Below are 19,128 nucleotides of genomic sequence, written 5' to 3'. Positions count from 1 at the left end.
CCCCATGTAGGGGTCACCTCCACTGTATAGGGGTCACGCCCCCTTCCCCCAACCAGTGTCGGAGTCACCCACCCACACCAGTCATGACTGAGAATGAATGAGTGTGCGCAGGTGAGATGTCACAGTAGAAGGGTCACCTTCTGAGGATTATCAATCGCCCCTTAAACACTGTGATGGGGTTCCAGCGCTCAATATGACCGGCAGGTCCACATGCACAGCCAGAAGACGATTATGTGGCATAGTCATACATGGAGCATGAATTCTGAAGATTAAATACAATAGCGCACGTTATTTGGGTGGCGGAGTTAGCGCAATGCTGTTCAGCGCCAGTGTTCGGGACCAGGGTTCGAATCCTGCGCTGTCTGTAAGGAGACTGTACGTTCTCCCAGTGTCTGAGTGGATTTTCCCTGGGGGCTCCAGTTTCCTCCCACTAGTCAAAACGTACAGGGGTTGTAGGTCAATTGGGCGTAAATTGGGCAGCAAAGACTCGTGGGCCAAAATGGCCTGTTACCGTGCTGTATGTCTGAATATTAATTTAAAAATGAACACCTCAGCTTCCCACCTGCGTTAATTTTTTAATAGTTATTTACAACACAGTTAAAGTCAATTCCAGCCATTGGAACCCGTTACACCCCTACGTTTTCGGAGGGTGCGAGGAAATGGGAGCACCCGGGGAAAACCCATGCAGAATTGCTACTGCTGTAACATCCTGCGTTAACAATTTGCTGATACCGAATGCAGGAACTGTCGCCAGCCCTTTGAGAGACAAACAAGCGTGAAGGCAGAAGGTCAGATCGCGAAATGCCGGGGGTGCACTGCCTACTTACCTGGAACCGCTCGTCCGTCTCGCTCTCTCCGATGTGCCGCAGGAGATCACCGCTGGCCTGCCCAATGCTCCCAGCAGCCGTCAGGACCGTCTGCCGCGTCTGAGGACCAGAGCACAGAGTTTGTCAGCCTCACCGTGTGACAGACTGCAGCCCACAAACCCAAAGGGACGTGCCTGCAAGGAAGTGCGGAACCTCGCTGCATTGGGCTGTACTGACCCAAAGGGAGGAGAACAAATCTATGGATTATGGGGCAAAGGCAGAGCTGAGCTGGAGTGAGATTTTATCTACCTGTCCGTCAGGGCTGGTCCAAGTCCCATTCACCAATATGTGATCCACAACCAACCTTTCCAGAGAAAAGGAGTTGTGGCAGGAGTGTGTGAGAGCAAGTTAGTTTAAGGTGAGGGAGGGATAACTGGAGAAGCCATCGTGGAAGAGGGCCAGAGTTAGAGTGGTGAGTTGAGGCTTCAACGGATGAGGCGGAAACAAAGGGAAGACTCTGGTGAGATTTTATTGTTTATTCTTTGATCTTGTATTGGTGCCGAGGTAGAATGGCAACAGGGTCAGTGGAGGGTTCACCTTGTGAGATGTGGGAACTCTGGGAGACCTGCCATCTCCCTGATAACAACATCTGCATGAGCTGCATCAAAACGCAGCCCCTGACCGACCACATTAGGGACCTGGAGCTGCAGCTCGATGAGCAACTCATATGGGAGAATGTGCAGTTCACAAATAGGAGTGACAAGGAGGCAGACCCGCCGAAGCTGCAGGAGACCTGTCAAGAGAGAGAAAGGTGAGGCCAGCAGCAGGCCTGAGGCCGTGCCCCTCAATAATGTCTTCTTTCTTCAAACAACGTGGCTTCCCCTCTCCCACCATCAACTTGGCACTCACCTGCATCTCCCCCATTACCCACACATCTGTACTGGCCCTCTCCGCTCCCAAACGCAACAAGGACAGGATTCCCCTTGCCCTCACCTACCACCCCATCAGCCTCTGCATCCAATATATCCTCCTCCGCCATTTCCACCACCTACTACGTGATCCCACCACCAGACACATCTTCCCCTCTCCTCCCCTCCTTCTGCAGGGTCCGTGACCCCCTCGTCCACTCCTTGCTCCCCACCCATCGTCCCCTTGGCACCTCCCCCTTCGTCGGGGGGCCGAAAGTCAGGCATACAGCCGAATAAGAATGTGGGGGGGGGGGGGGAGTTGAGGTGGGTTGGGGGGGGGAGGAGGAGGACCATGCTGGCAGGTGAAGAAGAGAAAGGTGAAAGGGGGAGGGGTGCAGAGGCCTGAGGAAGGTACTCCCTGTTAGGAGAAAGGGAAGCTAGAGGAAGGAATGCCTGATATTAATATTGGCCTCCGAGCCCCGATAACCCCCTCTCCACATTCTCTCGTATTCCCCCCTCCCTCTGACCCGGTGCTCCACCCATCCCCCGCACCCTTCCTCCACAATATTCTGTACTTTCTCACCAATGTTCCGTATCATAGAACATCCTAACTCCTGCTCTCAAGGTCCTCTTCATGAGTCTGTGGTCACTTTACCACACCTGTGCTCTGAGCTGGACCACTCTCCAGGGCCCCATCATTTACTGTGCCAATCCTGCCCTGGTTTATCCAACACCTCACCTCTGCCCAAGTTAAATTCCATCTGGCATAGCTTGGAACCTTTGCCGTCCAAGTTTAGTGTCATCTAAAAACGTACTGACCGTCCAAATCATTAACAGAGATGACAAACCATAATGGACCCAGCACCAGCCCCTAGGGCTCACCACAATTCTGAAATCCATACAGGCCTGGGTACTTCATCAAGGTATGAGCAAAACGTGGGCAGGATTTAAGAGGTGGGGGAAGGAGGAGAGGAGGGAGGAAGGGGCAAGGGCGCACAGGTAAGAAGTCCGCTGGATACAGGTGGAAGGGTGAAAGGTAAAAAGCCTGAGAAATGATGAGGGGGAGGGGGGAGTGGGCAGGACTCTGAATGGAGAGGGAAGGGAAGGGGGTGGGAAGCTGAAGGAAAGATAACAGAGGGATGGGGAAAGAGAGAGAGTCTCGGGAGAGGGGGAGAACGGAAAACGGAGAAGTCGGTGTTAATGTCATCCAGTTGGAGGGTGCTCAGACGGGTGTTGTTCTTCCAATTTGCAGGTAGCCTCTCAGTTTGGCAGTGCATGTGGCCAAGGTCGGACAGGTCAACAATGGTGTGTGGAATTAAAATGATTGACCAAGGAGGTCCTCGTTGTTGCAGCGGCCAGCTTGCGTCTCATCTCTCTGATGTAAAGAAGGATGAGAGGAGTCTATAAGATTATGAGAGGCATGGATAGGGTGGACGGCCAGTGTCTGTTTCCCAGGGCAGGATCAGCAAATCCCAGAGGACACAAGTACCACGTTAAGGGAGGGAAGTTTTTTTTTTCCAGAGAGTAGAGGGTGTCTAGAATGCCTTACCGGAGATCGGGTAGAGGCTGGAACAACAGGGACATTTAAGAGATTCCTAGACAGGTACATGGAAGAAAAGTACAGGGTAGGAAGGGTTTAGTACCTTTTTTTATGTTTAAGAAGGAATATATGGGTCAGCATAACATTAAGGGCTGAAAGGCCTGTCCAGTGCTCCATTATTCTATGTTCTAAGGTCAAAAGGAGAGAACCAGATACAGTAGATGACTCCCGTAGATACACATGAAGAGTTGCTTCACATTGGAAGGATTGTTTCAGGTCCCAAATGGTGGTGAGGGAAGAGGTGTGGGTGCATGTCGAGCTCCTTGCAGTCACAGGGGTAGGTGTCAACAGGGTGATTAACATGAAGGGATGAGTGGACAACACAGAGAGTGACTGCGGAAAGTGGGAAGACTAGACTGGTAGAGGATCCTATGTTGGACACGGAGGCTGGGAGGTGAGGGCAAGGGGAGTCCTGTCCTTGTTATATGTGGGGGTGGAGGGGCTCTGGGGAGAGGAGTGGGAAATGGAGGAGATGTGTCAATGCCACGGATTTTGAAGGAGAACATCTCAAATGCTCTGGAATGGAAGATCTCATCCTCGGAGCAAATATACCAGAGACGGAAGAATTGAGCACTAAAAATCCTTACAAGGGACAGGATGTGAAGAGGAGTAGGTGTGATAACTGAGGGAGTGGGCAGGCTTGTAGGGAATATCTGCAGTTTGTCTCGAGATGGAGACTGAAAGATCGAGAAAGGGGAGAGTGTTGCTGGAGATGGACCCAGTGAATATGAGGTCAGGGTGAAAGTTGGCATCAAAATGGATAAAGATGACGCTGCACCAGTGTGGCCGTCGATGCAGCCGAGGAAGAGTTGAGGGGCCTTGCCTGTGTGGGCTTGTTGCTCCAAGTTGCCAACTAAAGGCAGGTGTAGCTGGGGCCCATGGGGGTAGCCACAGCTATGAAGCACACAACACCCTGCTGACTACCCCTCATCAATGTTTGCCTGTCAAATTGGGCTGGGGGGTTGGAGGGGAAGAGTAGAGGGGTGGGGAAAAGGGTAGGGGAGTGGGAGAGGGGGTATGGAAGTGGGGGGAGGGGAGTGTGAGTGGGTAGGGTAGTGCGGGGGGAGTAGGGGAGTGTGGGAGGGGGTGGATGTGTGGGGGGTAGGGGACTGTGGAAAAGGGTAGGGAAGTGTGGGAGGGTAGGGGAATGTGAGGTAGGGGAGTGTGGGAGGGTAGGGGAGTGTGGGAGGGGGGTGGGGGTTGTTTGCGTGGGGGAGTAGAAGAGTGTGTGGGTGTGTGCGTGGGGGATTGGGAGGGGGTGGGGGTTGTTTGCGTGGGGGAGTAGAGGAGTGTGTGGGTGTGTGCGTGGGGGAGTGTGGGTGGTGGTGGGTGTGTGTGGGGGAGTTGGGGTGCGTGGGAGGGGGTGGGTGCGTGGGAGGGGGTGGGTGTGTGGGGGAAGATGGGGAATGTGGGAGGGGGTGGGTGTGTGGGGGAGTTGGGGAGTGTGGGAGGGGGTGGGTGTGTGTGGGTGAGTTTGGGAGTGTGGTAGGGGTGTGTGTGTGCGTAGGGGAGTTGGGGAGTGTGGGAGGGGGTGGGTGTGTGGGTGGGGGTGGGTGTGTGGGGGAAGATGGGGAATGTGGGAGGGGATGGGTGTGTGGGGGAGTTGGGGAGTGTGGGAGGGGGTGGGTGTGTGTGGGTGAGTTTGGGAGTGTGGTAGGGGTGTGTGTGTGTGTAGGGGAGTTGGGGAGTGTGGGAGTGGGTGGGTGTGTGGGAGGGGGTGGGTGTGTGGGAGGGGGTGGGTGTGTGGGAGGGGGTGGGTGTGTGGGGGAAGTTGAGGAATGTGGGAGGGGGTGGGTGTGTGGGGGAGTTGGGGAGTGTGGGAGGGGGTGGGTGTGTGTGGGTGAGTTTGGGAGTGTGGTAGGGGTGTGTGTGTGTAGGGGAGTTGGGGAGTGTGGGAGGGGGTGGGTGTGTGGGAGGGGGTGGGTGTGTGGGAGGGGGTGGGTGTGTGGGGGAAGTTGAGGAATGTGGGAGGGGATGGGTGTGTGGGGGAGTTGGGGAGTGTGGGAGGGGGTGGGTGTGTGTGGGTGAGTTTGGGAGTGTGGTAGGGGTGTGTGTGTGTGTGTAGGGGAGTTGGGGAGTGTGGGAGGGGGTGGGTGTGTGGGAGGGGGTGGGTGTGTGGGAGGGGGTGGGTGTGTGGGGGAAGATGGGGAATGTGGGAGGGGGTGGGTGTGTGGGGGAGTTGCGGAGTGTGGGAGGGGGTGGGTGTGTGTGGGTGAGTTTGGGAGTGTGGGAGGGGGTGGGTGTGTGGGGGAAGTTGAGGAATGTGGGAGGGGGTGGGTGTGTGGGGGAGTTGGGGAGTGTGGGAGGGGGTGGGCGTGTGTGGGGAGGGGGGATGGTGAGGGGTGAGTGACTAAACATTCCTCGGTGAGGGAGAGGAGCGGAGGGTGGGGGCCACCGGCGATGTAAACACTTGTCGGTCACAGTCTGCTCCACGTTTCATGCAGCAAAAATGTAGCCAACTTTTAAGCGTTTTGACCTCTTATTTTTTTTGAATTCTGTATTGAGCATCTTATTGATTGTATCTGTGAATTAAACTTGGCTCCTTGTCAGAGAAGGGCAGTGTGAACAGGCTGCACAAGCACCAACAGAAACGAGATCCTATGGTTGAGTCAGCCCTTGGCACGTTTCCCACTCTGGCCTCACAATATTCTGACAGCCAGCTGTTGCCATGGATCCCACTTGAGCCCCTTGTGTCTTCGAGCCCCACCGCCTTCACCCAGCAGCACCAGGCCTCCTGCTGTCTTACATCCGCTTTCCTCGACCCAAGGCCATTCCAGCCTCTCTCGTTGAAAACAGGAAGAAGAAAATCGACTGCTGGGTGGCCTGAACATTGGAAGGGATGTGCAGGGGGTAGTCTGAGTCACACAGGACGTAGTCTGAGTCACACAGAACATTTAGCTGCAGGGACCAGGCACACCCCCCCAGGGTTCACATGAGACTGTGACAAGGCTGCTCCACGCACGGAGCCCAGACCCCAAGGTGCTAACTCCAGGCTTCTCAAACATTCCTGCGGCTCACCTCTCCTGACGACGGCTCGACTGCCTTCAGCAGATCAGACACGGCGCCAGCCAATGTCCTTGCCGCCCGCAGGAGATCCTGGCCACTTCCAACGTCGTCATCCATCAGGGCAGCCAGCATCTTCACTCCCTTGGACATCTCGGTTAGATTGGAGGAGATGGTAGTGATCGCACAGCCAACGGCCGTGTAATCTGTGTCCACAGGGTCTCCTGAAGGGACAACACACTCCAGGTTACATCACAGACAATACACAATTTCAAACATTTTTAACGGCACTTCCAGCCTCTAAAACCAGCGCTGACAGGTACAAACCTGTACATTTTTGGAAGGGTGGGAGGAAACTGGAGCCCCCGGAGGGAACCCATGCAGGGCACAGGGAGAACATAGAAACTCCGGCGCTGTAATAGCGTCATGCTAACTGCTACACGATCCAGCCACAAAATACAATGTTGGGGAGGAGAAATAAAAGCTGCAATCATCTGGAAACATCCTGTTACTGTGGTTCAGGGGAACCCTTGCTTCTGGCCAGCCTGTTCATGAAATCATTCCTGGACCTTCATTTCCAACCCATGTTCTTGTACCATATCCTTAACATGTGTCTCGAATTTCCTCAGTGTCTGGGCCTCCGCAGCCCTATCAGTTCGAGAGTTTTGGAAATTCACCACCCTGATGAAAAGAGCTCACTGTCGCTGGAATCTGGAGCAAAGTAACCAACCGCTGGAGGAAGTCAGCGGGTCGAGCAGAATCTGTGGAAGGAGGGATAGTTGACATTTCACTGGCTCTGGGCCTGAACCTCTGACACCCTCTCTGCCTCCACAGATACGCTTCGACCTGCCGAGTTCCTCCAGCAGTTTGTTATTTTGTTTATCCTCATCTCGATCCTGAATGGAAAAGCCTTTGCTTTGGATTATGGACAACCCTGCCTACTCTTTCCCCGTCACGGTTAGGGTAGGGGGTTACACCACGCTGTTACAGCGCCTGCGATCCAGGTTCGAATCCCACATGGTCTGTAAGGAGTTTGCATGTCCTCCCCCGTGTCTGCATGGGTTTTCTCCCACCATTCAAAACGTACCAGGGATTGGGTGACAGGGGCTGGAAAGGTCTGTTTCTATGCTGTATGTCTAAATTTAAATTATATCGAATGATCAAGGAATCGAAAAGGAGAACTTTTATTGAATTTTCTCATTCGTCTCTCCTTCCCCAGATGGTCCTCAATGTTTACAAGGAGTCAGTACAATTACACTCGGGCTGTTTCCTTCTGCATCCTCTTGAAATAAAAGCCAGACTAAAAACTTAGCAGGAGTCAGAGGGCATCAGTCAAGGGTTGCCTTCCTTCCCAGAGGGCTGTGATCAGCGCTGTGCCACAGTAGGCTGTTACCGATAATTAATTTGAATGACAATGCAGGAACACAATGAACAAATGTGCAGATGTCACCAGAATTGGAGGTGCAGTGGACAGTGGGGAAGTTTACAAACAGGATCGAGATCAGTTGGGAAGGTGGGTCAAGGGCAAATGCGAGGTGTTGCACTTTGGGAAGTCAAAGTGAGTGGCAGGGTCCTGCAGAGAGTGTGGGAGAGCAGAGAGACCAAGGGGTTTTCCTAAAAGTGCAACTCAGGCACAGGAGAGTGAAGAATTTATTTAGCCCTCTGGCCTTCATTGGGCAAAGTGGTAGAGTCATACAGTGTGGTTAACAGACCCTTCAGTGCAACTTGACTGTGCCCACCCGCACGAGTCCCACCTGTCTGTGTTCCTCTAAACCTATCCTGTCCACTCTCCCACATTTTTCTTAAATGTTGCAGTAGTCCCAGCCTCAACCACCTCCTCCAGCAACCTGTGCCAAACATTGAGCACCCTGTGTAAAAAAAAAAGTTACCCGGCAGGTTCCTCTTTCCCCTCACCTCAAGCCCATGTCCTCCAGTTACCGATTCCCCCACTGGACAAAAGACGGTCTGTTCCTCTCTAATTTTGTCCACCTCTGTGAGATGACCCTTCCATCCTCCTTCACTCCAAGGAATAAATACCCAGCCTGCTCAATCTCTCCCTGTAGCTGAGGCGCTCCCCCCCCCCACCCCGCCCCGAGTTCTGGCAACATCCTCGTAAATCTTCTCTGCACCCTCTCCAGCTTGAAATCTTTTCTTCAGCATGGGTAAGCAAAACTGAACACAATCCTCCAAATGGGGCCTCACAGCTGCAACATGACCTCCCAACTTCTACACTCAATACTTTAATAATGAAGGCCAATGTGCCAAAAGCTTTTCTGACCACCCTATGGTGCCACTTTCAAGGTACTATGTACCTATACCGCTGGATCCATCTGCTCTACAAGTCTCCCCAGATCCCCACAGAGGCCTGAAACATGAACTTCCTGCTGCTTTCCATGTGACCTGCTGAGCTTTTCTAGTACCCTTGTGTACAACTTCAGCAGATTTTCCTCTCAAAATGCAACCCCTCATGTTTCTCTGTATTGAATTCCACTAACCGTTCCTCTGCTCACCTGCCCAACCAATCCAGATTCTGCTGCGATCATGGGCAACCGTCTTCACTCTCTACAATACCAGACACTTTTACATCCTCCATAAACTTGCTCATCATGTCATGAACATTTTCATCTAAATCACTGATATCGATGACAAATGGCAATGAGCCCAGCACTGAACCCTGTGGCATCCCATTCGTCATAGGCCTTCAGTCAGACAAACAATCTTTCCCCATCACCCTCTGCTTCTACCACAAAGACTATTTTCTATGCATTCTGTGATCTCACCTTAGATCCCAGACCAGCCTACCTTATCAAATACCTTGCTGAAATTCATACATCCAACGTCTACAGCTCTGCCTTCATCAACCTTCTTGGTCAGGTATGGAGGACAGTGGACTAAGTGTAGATCCGTGGGACGAGGCAGAAAAAATGGTTTGGCACAGACTAGAAGGGCCGAAGGGGCCCATTTCCTTGCTGCAAGGATTCTATCTTTTGACAAACTCAATCAGATCTGTGAGCCATGACCTCACATGAGGGCACAGATAAAAGTCAATGCTCGGGGTGGATGATTCTCAAACTGGGATGAAAAGATTTGAGGTGAAAAGGGAGAGATTTCAGACAGGCCTGAGGGACAGCCTTTTCACTCAGCAAGTGGTCTGAGTCTGGAACAAGTTGCCAGAGGATGATACAGAGGCAGGATAATTAAATGAAAAAAAACATGGGCAGAAAGGACGAAGGATTTTAAAGTATATGGAAAAACAGGTGAATGGAATTGACCCAGAAAGCCAACTTTGTCCGCATAGCGGAGATGGGCTGAAAGGCCTGTTCTGTAGCGATGACTCCATCGCCCTTTATCCACTGGCATCCCAGATAATTGGCCGTGCCGTGTCCTGGGATGGGAAGTTGTTTGTGCTGTTTCCATTGGGCCACCTTTGAATGGAATAGAATGGATGGAAGTTGTCCTTTCTCCACTGGTTTAATCACCTCAGTAGCGTCAACTAATGCCTGGGATATGAGTAGGGATCGAGGCCGTCAATCCCCAGTGATTTGACGCCGGCGTGCTGACTGTTTTCCTATTCTACTGGACCCTTAAGCGGTTAATTCCTGGGACAAGGTGCCAGTAGAAAATGGGCTCAAAATTCCTTATAGTTTCCTTCCTAACTGATTGTCCGATATTCATAACTTTCATGGTTTTTCTACGATGAGTGTTGTGTGCACTTTTGGTCACCTAACTTCAGGAAAGATATTAATAAGACAGAGTGCAGTGATTTACCTGGATGTTGCTGGGAGTTCAGGAACTGAGTTAGACAGCCCTAGACTTTATCCCCTGAAGTGTAGAAGAATGAGGGGAGATTTGATGAGAGTAAATGGAAATAGGCTTTTTTCCACGGAGGGTGTTATGGATTAAGGGTAAAAGGGGAATTGAGGGGTGAAGGAGGCATGAGGGTGCTAATAGGGGTGTATTACAGACCACCAAATGGGCCAAGAAAAATAGAGGAACAAATGTGTAGAGAGATAACGTATGTGTGTGAGAATTATAAGGTAGTGATCATGGGAGATTTTAACTTCCCTCACATTGATTGGGATACCCATACAATTAGAGGGCTGGATGGGCTAGAGTTCGTTAAATGTGTCCAAGATTGTTTTCTGAATCAATTAGTAGAAGAACCGACTTGGGACAGTGTAATACTGGATCTACTGTTAGGGAACGAGCTAGGTCAGGTATCAGACATTAATGTTGGAGATCCAATTGGGTCTAGTGATCATAATTCTGTTAGTTTTAAGGTAGTTTTAGGGAAGAGCAAGGAGGGGCCTAAAGTTGAGGTTCTGGATTGGAGAAGAGCAGATTTCGAAGGAATAAGAAGGGATTTGTGGAGTATTGAGTGGGACAGGATATTTTCAGGTGAGGGTGTAAATGAAAAATGGAGGATATTCAAAAAAGAAATTTTGAGGGTACAGAGTAGTTATGTCCCTGTGAGGATCAAAGGAAAGGCTGGAAGTCATAGGGAGGCTTGGTTTTCGAGGAATATTGGAAATTTGGTTAGGAGAAAAAGGGAGGTGTACAAGAGGTATAAAGAACAGGGAGCTGACAATTTGAAGGAGGACTACAAGGAGTGCAGAAGGAATCTTAAGAAAGAAATTAGAAAGGCCAAAAAAAGGCACGAAGAGGCTTTGGCAGACAGAGTAACAATAAATACAAAGGGTTTCTATAAGTACATTAAAAGTAAAAGATTAGTGAGAGATAAAATTGGACCCCTTGTAGATAGGGAGGGTAGGCTGAGCGAGAAGTCAGAGGAGATGGGGGAAATTTTAAATGATTTCTTTGCCTCAGTATTCACTAGGGAAAAATATATTGAACCAGTTGAGGTAAAGAAAAATAGTGGGGAGGTCATGAAGCATATAAGGATAACCGAGGAGGTACTGATGGCTGTGTTGAAAAATATTTTCTTTGGCTTGGCTTCGCGGACGAAGATTTATGGAGGGGGTAAAAAGTCCACGTCAGCTGCAGGCTCGTTTGTGGCTGACAAGTCCGATGCGGGACAGGCAGACACGATTGCAGCGGTTGCAGGGGAAAATTGGTTGGTTGGGGTTGGGTGTTTCCTCCTTTGCCTTTTGTCAGTGAGGTAGGCTCTGCGGTCTTCTTCAAAGGAGGTTGCTGCCCGCCAAACTGTGAGGCGCCAAGATGCACGGTTTGAGGCGATATCAGCCCACTGGCGGTGGTCAATGTGGCAGGCACCAAGAGATTTCTTTAGGCAGTCCTTGTACCTTTTCTTTGGTGCACCTCTGTCACGGTGGCCAGTGGAGAGCTCGCCATATAACACGATCTTGGGAAGGCGATGGTCCTCCATTCTGGAGACGTGACCCACCCAGCGCAGCTGGATCTTCAGCAGCGTGGACTCGATGCTGTCGACCTCTGCCATCTCGAGTACTTCGACGTTAGGGATGTAAGCGCTCCAATGGATGTTGAGGATGGAGCGGAGACAACGCTGGTGGAAGCGTTCTAGGAGCCGTAGGTGGTGCCGGTAGAGGACCCATGATTCGGAGCCGAACAGGAGTGTGGGTATGACAACGGCTCTGTATGCGCTTATCTTTGTGAGGTTTTTCAGTTGGTTGTTTTTCCAGACTCTTTTGTGTAGTCTTCCAAAGGCGCTCTTTGCCTTGGCGAGTCTGTTGTCTATCTCATTGTCGATCCTTGCATCTGATGAAATGGTGCAGCCGAGATAGGTAAACTGCTTGACCGTTTTGAGTTTTGTGTGCCCGATGGAGATGTGGGGGGGCTGGTAATCATGGTGGGGAGCTGGCTGATGGAGGACCTCAGTTTTCTTCAGGCTGACTTCCAGGCCAAACATTTTGGCAGTTTCCGCAAAGCAGGACGTCAAGCGCTGAAGAGCTGGCTCTGAATGGGCAACTAAAGCGGCATCGTCTGCAAAGAGTAGTTCACGGACAAGTTTCTCTTGTGTCTTGGTGTGAGCTTGCAGGCGCCTCAGATTGAAGAGACTGCCATCCGTGCGGTACCGGATGTAAACAGCGTCTTCATTGTTGGGGTCTTTCATGGCTTGGTTCAGCATCATGCTGAAGAAGATTGAAAAGAGGGTTGGTGCCAGAACACAGCCTTGCTTCACGCCATTGTTAATGGAGAAGGGTTCAGAGAGCTCATTGCTGTATCTAACCCGACCTTGTATGTTTTCGTGCAGTTGGATAATCATGTTGAGGAACTTTGGGGGACATCCGATGCGCTCTAGTATTTGCCAAAGCCCTTTCCTGCTCACGGTGTCGAAGGCTTTGGTGAGGTCAACAAAGGTGATGTAGAGTCCTTTGTTTTGTTCTCTGCATTTTTCTTGGAGCTGTCTGAGGGCAAAGACCATGTCAGTAGTTCCTCTGTTTGCGCGAAAGCCGCACTGTGATTCTGGGAGAATATTCTCGGCGACACTAGGTATTATTCTATTTAGTAGAATCCTAGCGAAGATTTTGCCTGCAATGGAGAGCAACGTGATTCCCCTGTAGTTTGAGCAGTCTGATTTCTCGCCTTTGTTTTTGTACAGGGTGATGATGGTGGCATCACGAAGATCCTGAGGCAGTTTACCTTGGTCCCAACAAAGCTTGAAAAACTCATGCAGTTTGGCATGCAGAGTTTTGCCGCCAGCCTTCCAGACTTCTGGGGGGATTCCATCCATACCTGCTGCTTTGCCACTTTTCAGTTGTTCGATTGCCTTATATGTCTCATCCAGGGTGGGAACCTCATCCAGCTCTAGCCTTAGGGGCTGTTGAGGGAGCTGGAGCAGGGCGGAATCTTGGACTGAGCGGTTGGCACTGAAAAGAGATTGGAAGTGTTCTGACCATCGGTTGAGGATGGAGATCTTGTCGCTGAGGAGGACTTTGGTGTCTGAGCTGCGCAGCGGGCTTTGGACTTGGGGTGAGGGGCCGTACACAGCCTTTAGAGCCTCGTAGAAACCCCTGAAGTCGCCAACGCACTGCACTCCACCTAAAAGCTCCTTTGCGCAGGCCCGAGGACAGGTCCACGTCCTCCCCCTCCACGTCCTCCCCCTCCACGTCCTCCCCCTCCACGTCCTCCCCCTCCACGTCCTCCCCCTCCACGTCCTTCCCCTCCACGTCCTCTCCCTCCACGCCTTCCCCCTCAAAAGATGCTCACAAACTCAAGCTAGCATGCTGGAACATCAGAACCATGCTAGACAAGGCTGACAGCCACCGACCTGAACGTCGGTCTGCCCTCATTGCACATGAACTCCTCAGACTTGACATCGACATAGCCGCTCTCAGTGAAGTCCGCCTGGCAGATGTAGGCAGCCTCCAAGAACGCGGCGCGGGCTACACACTCTACTGGTCTGGCAAGCCTTCGGATGAACGACGCCTATCTGGTGTAGGCTTCATGGTCAAGAGCTTCATTGCCTCCAAACTCAAAAACCTTCCGACAGGCCTCTCGGACCGAATCATGTCCATGCGACTCCCCCTTCAGAACAAGCGTCACATCACCCTCATCAGTGTCTATGCTCCAACCCTCCAGGCGGAACCAGCAGAAAAGGACAAGTTCTACACCGACCTGCGCAACCTCATCCAACGCACCCCTACAGCCGACAAGGTTGTCATCCTGGGCGACTTCAACGCTCGTGTCGGCAAAGACTCAGAAACCTGGCCAGGAATCCTGGGCAAGCATGGCGTCGGCAAGTGCAACGACAATGGGCGCCTCCTGTTGGAGCTCTGCGCAGAACAGCGGCTTGTCATTACAAACACCCTTTTTCAGCAGAGGGACAGCCTTAAGACCACCTGGATGCATCCCCGATCCAAACACTGGCACCTCCTGGACTACATCCTGGTGCGAGAAAGTGACAAACGAGATGTGCTCCACACCAGGGTCATGCCTAGCGCGGAATGCCACACTGACCACCGGCTGGTTCGCTGCAAGCTCAACCTTCACTTCAAACCAAAGCCCAGGAACAATAAAGCCCCCAGAAAGAGGTTCAATGTTGGAAACCTGCAGTCAGACGAAGCGAGAGGAAACTTCCAGGCAAACCTCAAAGCAAAGCTCGACGATGCAACCCGCCTCACGGACCCGTCCCCTGAAACCCTCTGGGATCAGTTGAAGACTACCATACTGCAATCCACTGAAGAGGTACTGGGCTTCTCCTCCAGGAAAAACAAGGACTGGTTTGACGAAAATAGCCAGGAAATCCAGGAGCTGCTGGCAAAGAAGCGAGCTGCCCACCAGGCTCACCTTACAAAGCCGTCCTGTCCAGAGAAGAAACAAGCCTTCCGTCGCGCATGCAGCCATCTTCAGCGCAAACTCCGGGAGATCCAAAATGAGTGGTGGACTAGCCTCGCCAAACGATGAAAAATATAAAGGTGGATAAATCTCTGGGACCGGACAAAATATTCCCAAGGACACTCAGGGAGGCTTGTGGACAGATAGTGGGGCCATTAACAGAGATATTTAGGATGTCACTGGCCCCACAGGAGGTTAGGAAAAAAGGTGGAGGCATTAGGTATAAATGAGGAGGTAGTGAAATGGATTCAGCAATGGTTGGATGGGAGGTGTCAGAGAGTAGTGGTAGAAAATTGTTTGTCCAATTGGAGGCCGGTGAGTAGTGGAGTTCCTCAGGGATCGGTCCTCGGTCCACTATTGTTTGTTATATATATTAACGATCTGGAAGTAGGGGTGGAGAATTGGATAAGCAAGTTTGCGGATGATACAAAGATTGGTGGTGTTGTGGACAGTGAGGAAGATTATCGTAGATTAAAAGGTGATTTAGGAAGGCTGGAGGTGTGGGCTGAGAAATGGCTGATGGAATTTAATACAGATAAATGTGAGGTGCTACATTTTGGAAAGGCAAATTTAAATAGGTTATATACATTGAATGGTAGACAATTAAGGAGTGCAGAGCAACAAAGGAATTTAGGAGTTATGGTAAATAGTACCCTCAAGGCTGATACTCAGGTAGATGGTGTGGTGAAGAAGGCATTTGGAATGTTGGCCTTCATAAATCGGAGTATTGAATTCAAGAGTAGGGAGGTTATGATGAAATTGTACAAGGCATTGGTGAGGCCAAATTTGGAGTACTGTGTACAGTTTTGGTCACCAAATTATAGGAAAGATATAAACAAAATAGAGAGAGTGCAGAGAAGGTTCACGAGAATCTTGACAGGATTTCAAGGTTTGAGTTACAGGGAAAGGTTGTGCAGACTGGGGCTTTTTTCTCTGGAGCGTAGAAGATTGAGGGGGGGTGCTTAATAGAGGTGTTTAAGATTTTAAAAGGGACAGACAGAGTAAACGTGGATAGGCTTTTTCAATTAAGAGAGGGGGAGATTCAAACTAGAAGGCATGGTTTAAGATTGAAGGGGTAAAATTATAAGGGGAACATGAGGGGAAATTTCTTTATGCAAAGGGTGGTGGGGATGTGGAATGAGCTTCTGACAGATGTGGTCGAGGCGGGATCATTAGTTACATTTAAGAAAAGACTGGATAGTTACATGGCTAGGAGAGGACTGGAGGGGTATGGACTGGGTGTTGGTCAGTGGGACTAGGAGGGTGGGGATTTGCTACGGCATGGGGCCGAACTGGCCTGTTCTGTGCTGTAAGTGGTTATATGGTTTGGGGGAGCTTCTTCACTCACAGAGAGGGGTGGGAGTGTGGAACGAGCTGCCAGCTGAAGGGGTGAATGTGGACTCAATTTTCTCATTTCAGAAACATTGGGACAGGTACATGGATGGGAGGGGTAAATGGAGGGCTATGGACAGAGTGCAGGTCAGTGAGACAAGGAAGAAAAATAGTTCAGCAGACGAGAAGGGTTGAAGACCCTGATTTCTGTGCTACAATATTCTATGGATCTATGACACCAAGTCCCTCTGAACACCCACACTGGCCATTTCCTCATGCTCTCATGAACAAGCCCCTATTTTCCCATCCCATCACCTTGAGGCCTCTCCTAACATCTCCTGTTCCCCTCCCCCTCCCCCCTTTCAGCTTGGCAAACCTGCATCACCACCGGTGGGTCTCAGGAGCCAGTCCACGCACCACCTGTTACCCAGAGGATTATCCAACTGCTCTGACAGGAAACTGCTCTGAATGAAGGAAATTCCATGTGCTTGCTCCTGGAGGGTCATCTGACCAGGCAGGTCGAAAGTCACTTCCCCACATCAATCAAGGTTGGCCAACCTTACGACTGGCTCTCTTGAATTACCCCTCCAGCCGGCTGCCGTATAAAGCACACCATATGGAGCAGCTCTTTTTCCCTAAGAACGAACCCGAATCCACTTCAGGTTGCAAGCCGTGGGCCACACTGGAGAGTCAATTGTAAGGTAAGTCCTGGTACAGGGTAGGGGAGGAAGGGTCCTGCTGTGCCTTATTCTTGATACCAATGTGATTAGATTCTGTATTTAAGTGGGATACCATGCCTGTGAGTGCAGGTGTAGTTAAGTGGGATACCATGCCTGTGGGTGCAAGTGTAGTTGAGTGGGATACCATGCCTGTGGGTGCAGGTGTAGTTGAGTGGGATACCATGCCTGTGGGTGCAGGTGTAGTTAAGTGGGATACCATGCCTGTGGGTGCAGGTGTAGTTAAGTGGGATACCATGCCTGTGGGTGGTGGGTACTGTTTGCAAACTAGCATCTACTTGCAGATATGTCAGCAGGCTGCACAGTGGGCAATAGGGCAAAGGAGAACAGAGTTCAGGACGAGCAAGTCACAGTGTCAAGCTCTATGCTGTGATATTCTCTGTCCCTTCAGGGTGAAAGCCGGGGAGGGAAGCCTGAACATTGTGGAACCCACGCAGGCTGCGGGCTGGTGGCGACTGCGGCCAAGAGACTCGCACCAGGCTGGAGGCTGTCTCGAAAGTGGCTGAACGGATACTAGGTATCAAAACTGGGATGCGAGAGGGCGCCAGGGGCACCGAGGGCTTCCCAATCGAGTCGGGGGTTTGGATCTGTTAGTTTGAACTGAAGGCCGTGTGGCTGTGAACGTGCTGAAGGTAAATTCACAGATAGTCGGTGAATCTAGGGGGGGACCTCCCTCTTGCTTCTTTTTCTCTGACTGCAAGGGGCGCCGGGCAATTTCTGCTGATGGCGAATCTCAGTCAGCCTTTCGGTAGACTAAAGGAAATTTCATGTAGTATTACATTTTCTGTTTTATGACAATAAAAGAATCTTGAATCAGGGAAGGAGTCCCGTGCGGGACAGAGGGACGTGTGACATGGAGGTGTGGTCCGAAATGCCCTTCATCCGAATTTACTGAGGAAACAGACTGTGTTTGGAAAATTCAACAATCGGGAAGGTGTCATTTTAGAGCGAGTCTGCATAAGTTCTAATGGAACATGGCAGTCTGCAGACATTATGATTGCCTTGACTCCCTCGTCCGCTCCTCCCTCCTCACCAATCATTCCCCTTGGCACCTAATATCCCTGTGACTGCAGGAAATGCTCCACTTGCACCCACACCTCCTCCCTCACCACCATTCAGGGCCCCAGACAGTCCTTCCAAGTGAAGCAACATTTCCCTTGTGAATCTGCAGGGTCGTCTACTGCATCCGGTGCTCCCGCTGTGGTCCCCTCAACGTCGGAGAGACTGGAGGAATACTGGGAGACCGCTTTGTTGAGCCCTCATCTCTGTCCTCTGCAATAGCGTGGATCTCCCAGCGGCCACCCATTTCAATTCCCCACGCTTGCTGGCATGTCTCTCCTGGTTCTTGTGCACTGCCAGGCTGAGACCACCCACAAATTGGAAGAACAACACCTCATCTTCAGAATAGGTACCCTCCAAACGGATGGCATTAACATCGACTTCTCCAGATTCTGTTAAACCCAACCCCTCTCCATCCTTATCCCCCTATCCTCAAGCTCCATCTCTCTTCCCTTTTCCCTCTTTCTCCTTTCAGAGCCAAAGTCTAATTCCCATCTCTCCTCCTATCGTATCTAATTAACTCCCAGTCTTGTCGGTCTGGCTTCTTCCCCCTTCCATTCTTCCCTCTTTCTCTCCCCAGTCTTTATTCAGACATTTGCCTGCATTTTGATTATACCTTGAAAAAGGGCTCAGGCCTGAAATGCCTGTGGTAGATCTTTACCTCTTATGGACGCTGTGAGGCCTGCTGAGTTCCTTCAGCATTATCTGTGTTTCTACTGCATAAATTCTACACCATTATGGACTTTCAGGTGGGTAATCCCTCAGGACCAGATGGATTCCATCTCTGGGAGCAAAAGCAGAGAATTCTGGGCTTTAACTGAGATTTTTAATTCCACACTGAACGATTGCCTGCTCTTCAAGCAAGTTGGCAAGGAAATGCCTGGATAATGACAGACCGGTGACTCTAACGTCTCCAAAGAAAAACGTCCCAGCTCTGCTAACCTGGCCTCATAAGACATATTTCCCAATCCGGGCAACATCATGGTTAATCCCCTCTGCACCCTCTCCACAGCTTCCACATCCTTCCTGTAATGACGTGCAACTCCAACCAGCACCACAAAGAGGAGCTGTGCATGAGGCAGGAGTGGGGAGCCCCCGAGCTTCCGGTGAAGTGGGCAATTGCCTTCACGGGCTCACGCCCGTCCAGATCCCGCAGCACTCACCGGCAGTGAGATTCACGACAGACGCGGTGCCTGCAGTGATGGCATCAACCTGCGAGTGAATCTCGTGCTTTGATTCATCCACCTTATTCTGAACCCACACCTTAGATGCCTGAGAAAAAGAGAAATCAGGGTTACGAAAAGAGAAAGTAAATGCCCACCACCCCCCCCTCCACCGCAGTCATTACAAACAGTACAAACATCTGGGCAACACAAGCGCAAAATCTGAACAACACATGCGCAAGAACA

The 19,128-nt window shown here is 51.1% G+C and overlaps 1 protein-coding gene across 3 annotated transcripts in view; it reads right to left on the bottom strand.

Annotated features, from left to right (window-relative positions):
* The window catches only part of LOC138745673 (talin-2), a 337,585-nt gene that overhangs the window by 173,380 nt on the left and 145,077 nt on the right, over positions 1–19,128 (bottom strand). For all 3 annotated transcript variants that reach the window (XM_069902933.1, XM_069902934.1, XM_069902935.1), the window contains 3 exons: positions 18,883–18,991; positions 6,333–6,541; positions 828–926 (listed from right to left, as the gene is read on the bottom strand). In XM_069902933.1, the coding sequence (XP_069759034.1) occupies positions 828–926; positions 6,333–6,541; positions 18,883–18,991 (417 nt within the window). The remainder of the gene's footprint in view (positions 1–827; positions 927–6,332; positions 6,542–18,882; positions 18,992–19,128) is intronic.

The sequence above is a fragment of the Narcine bancroftii genome, chromosome 11, assembly GCF_036971445.1.
Source record: "Narcine bancroftii isolate sNarBan1 chromosome 11, sNarBan1.hap1, whole genome shotgun sequence".
Lineage (NCBI taxonomy): Eukaryota > Metazoa > Chordata > Chondrichthyes > Torpediniformes > Narcinidae > Narcine > Narcine bancroftii.
This window is presented reverse-complemented; position numbering and strand designations above follow the sequence as displayed.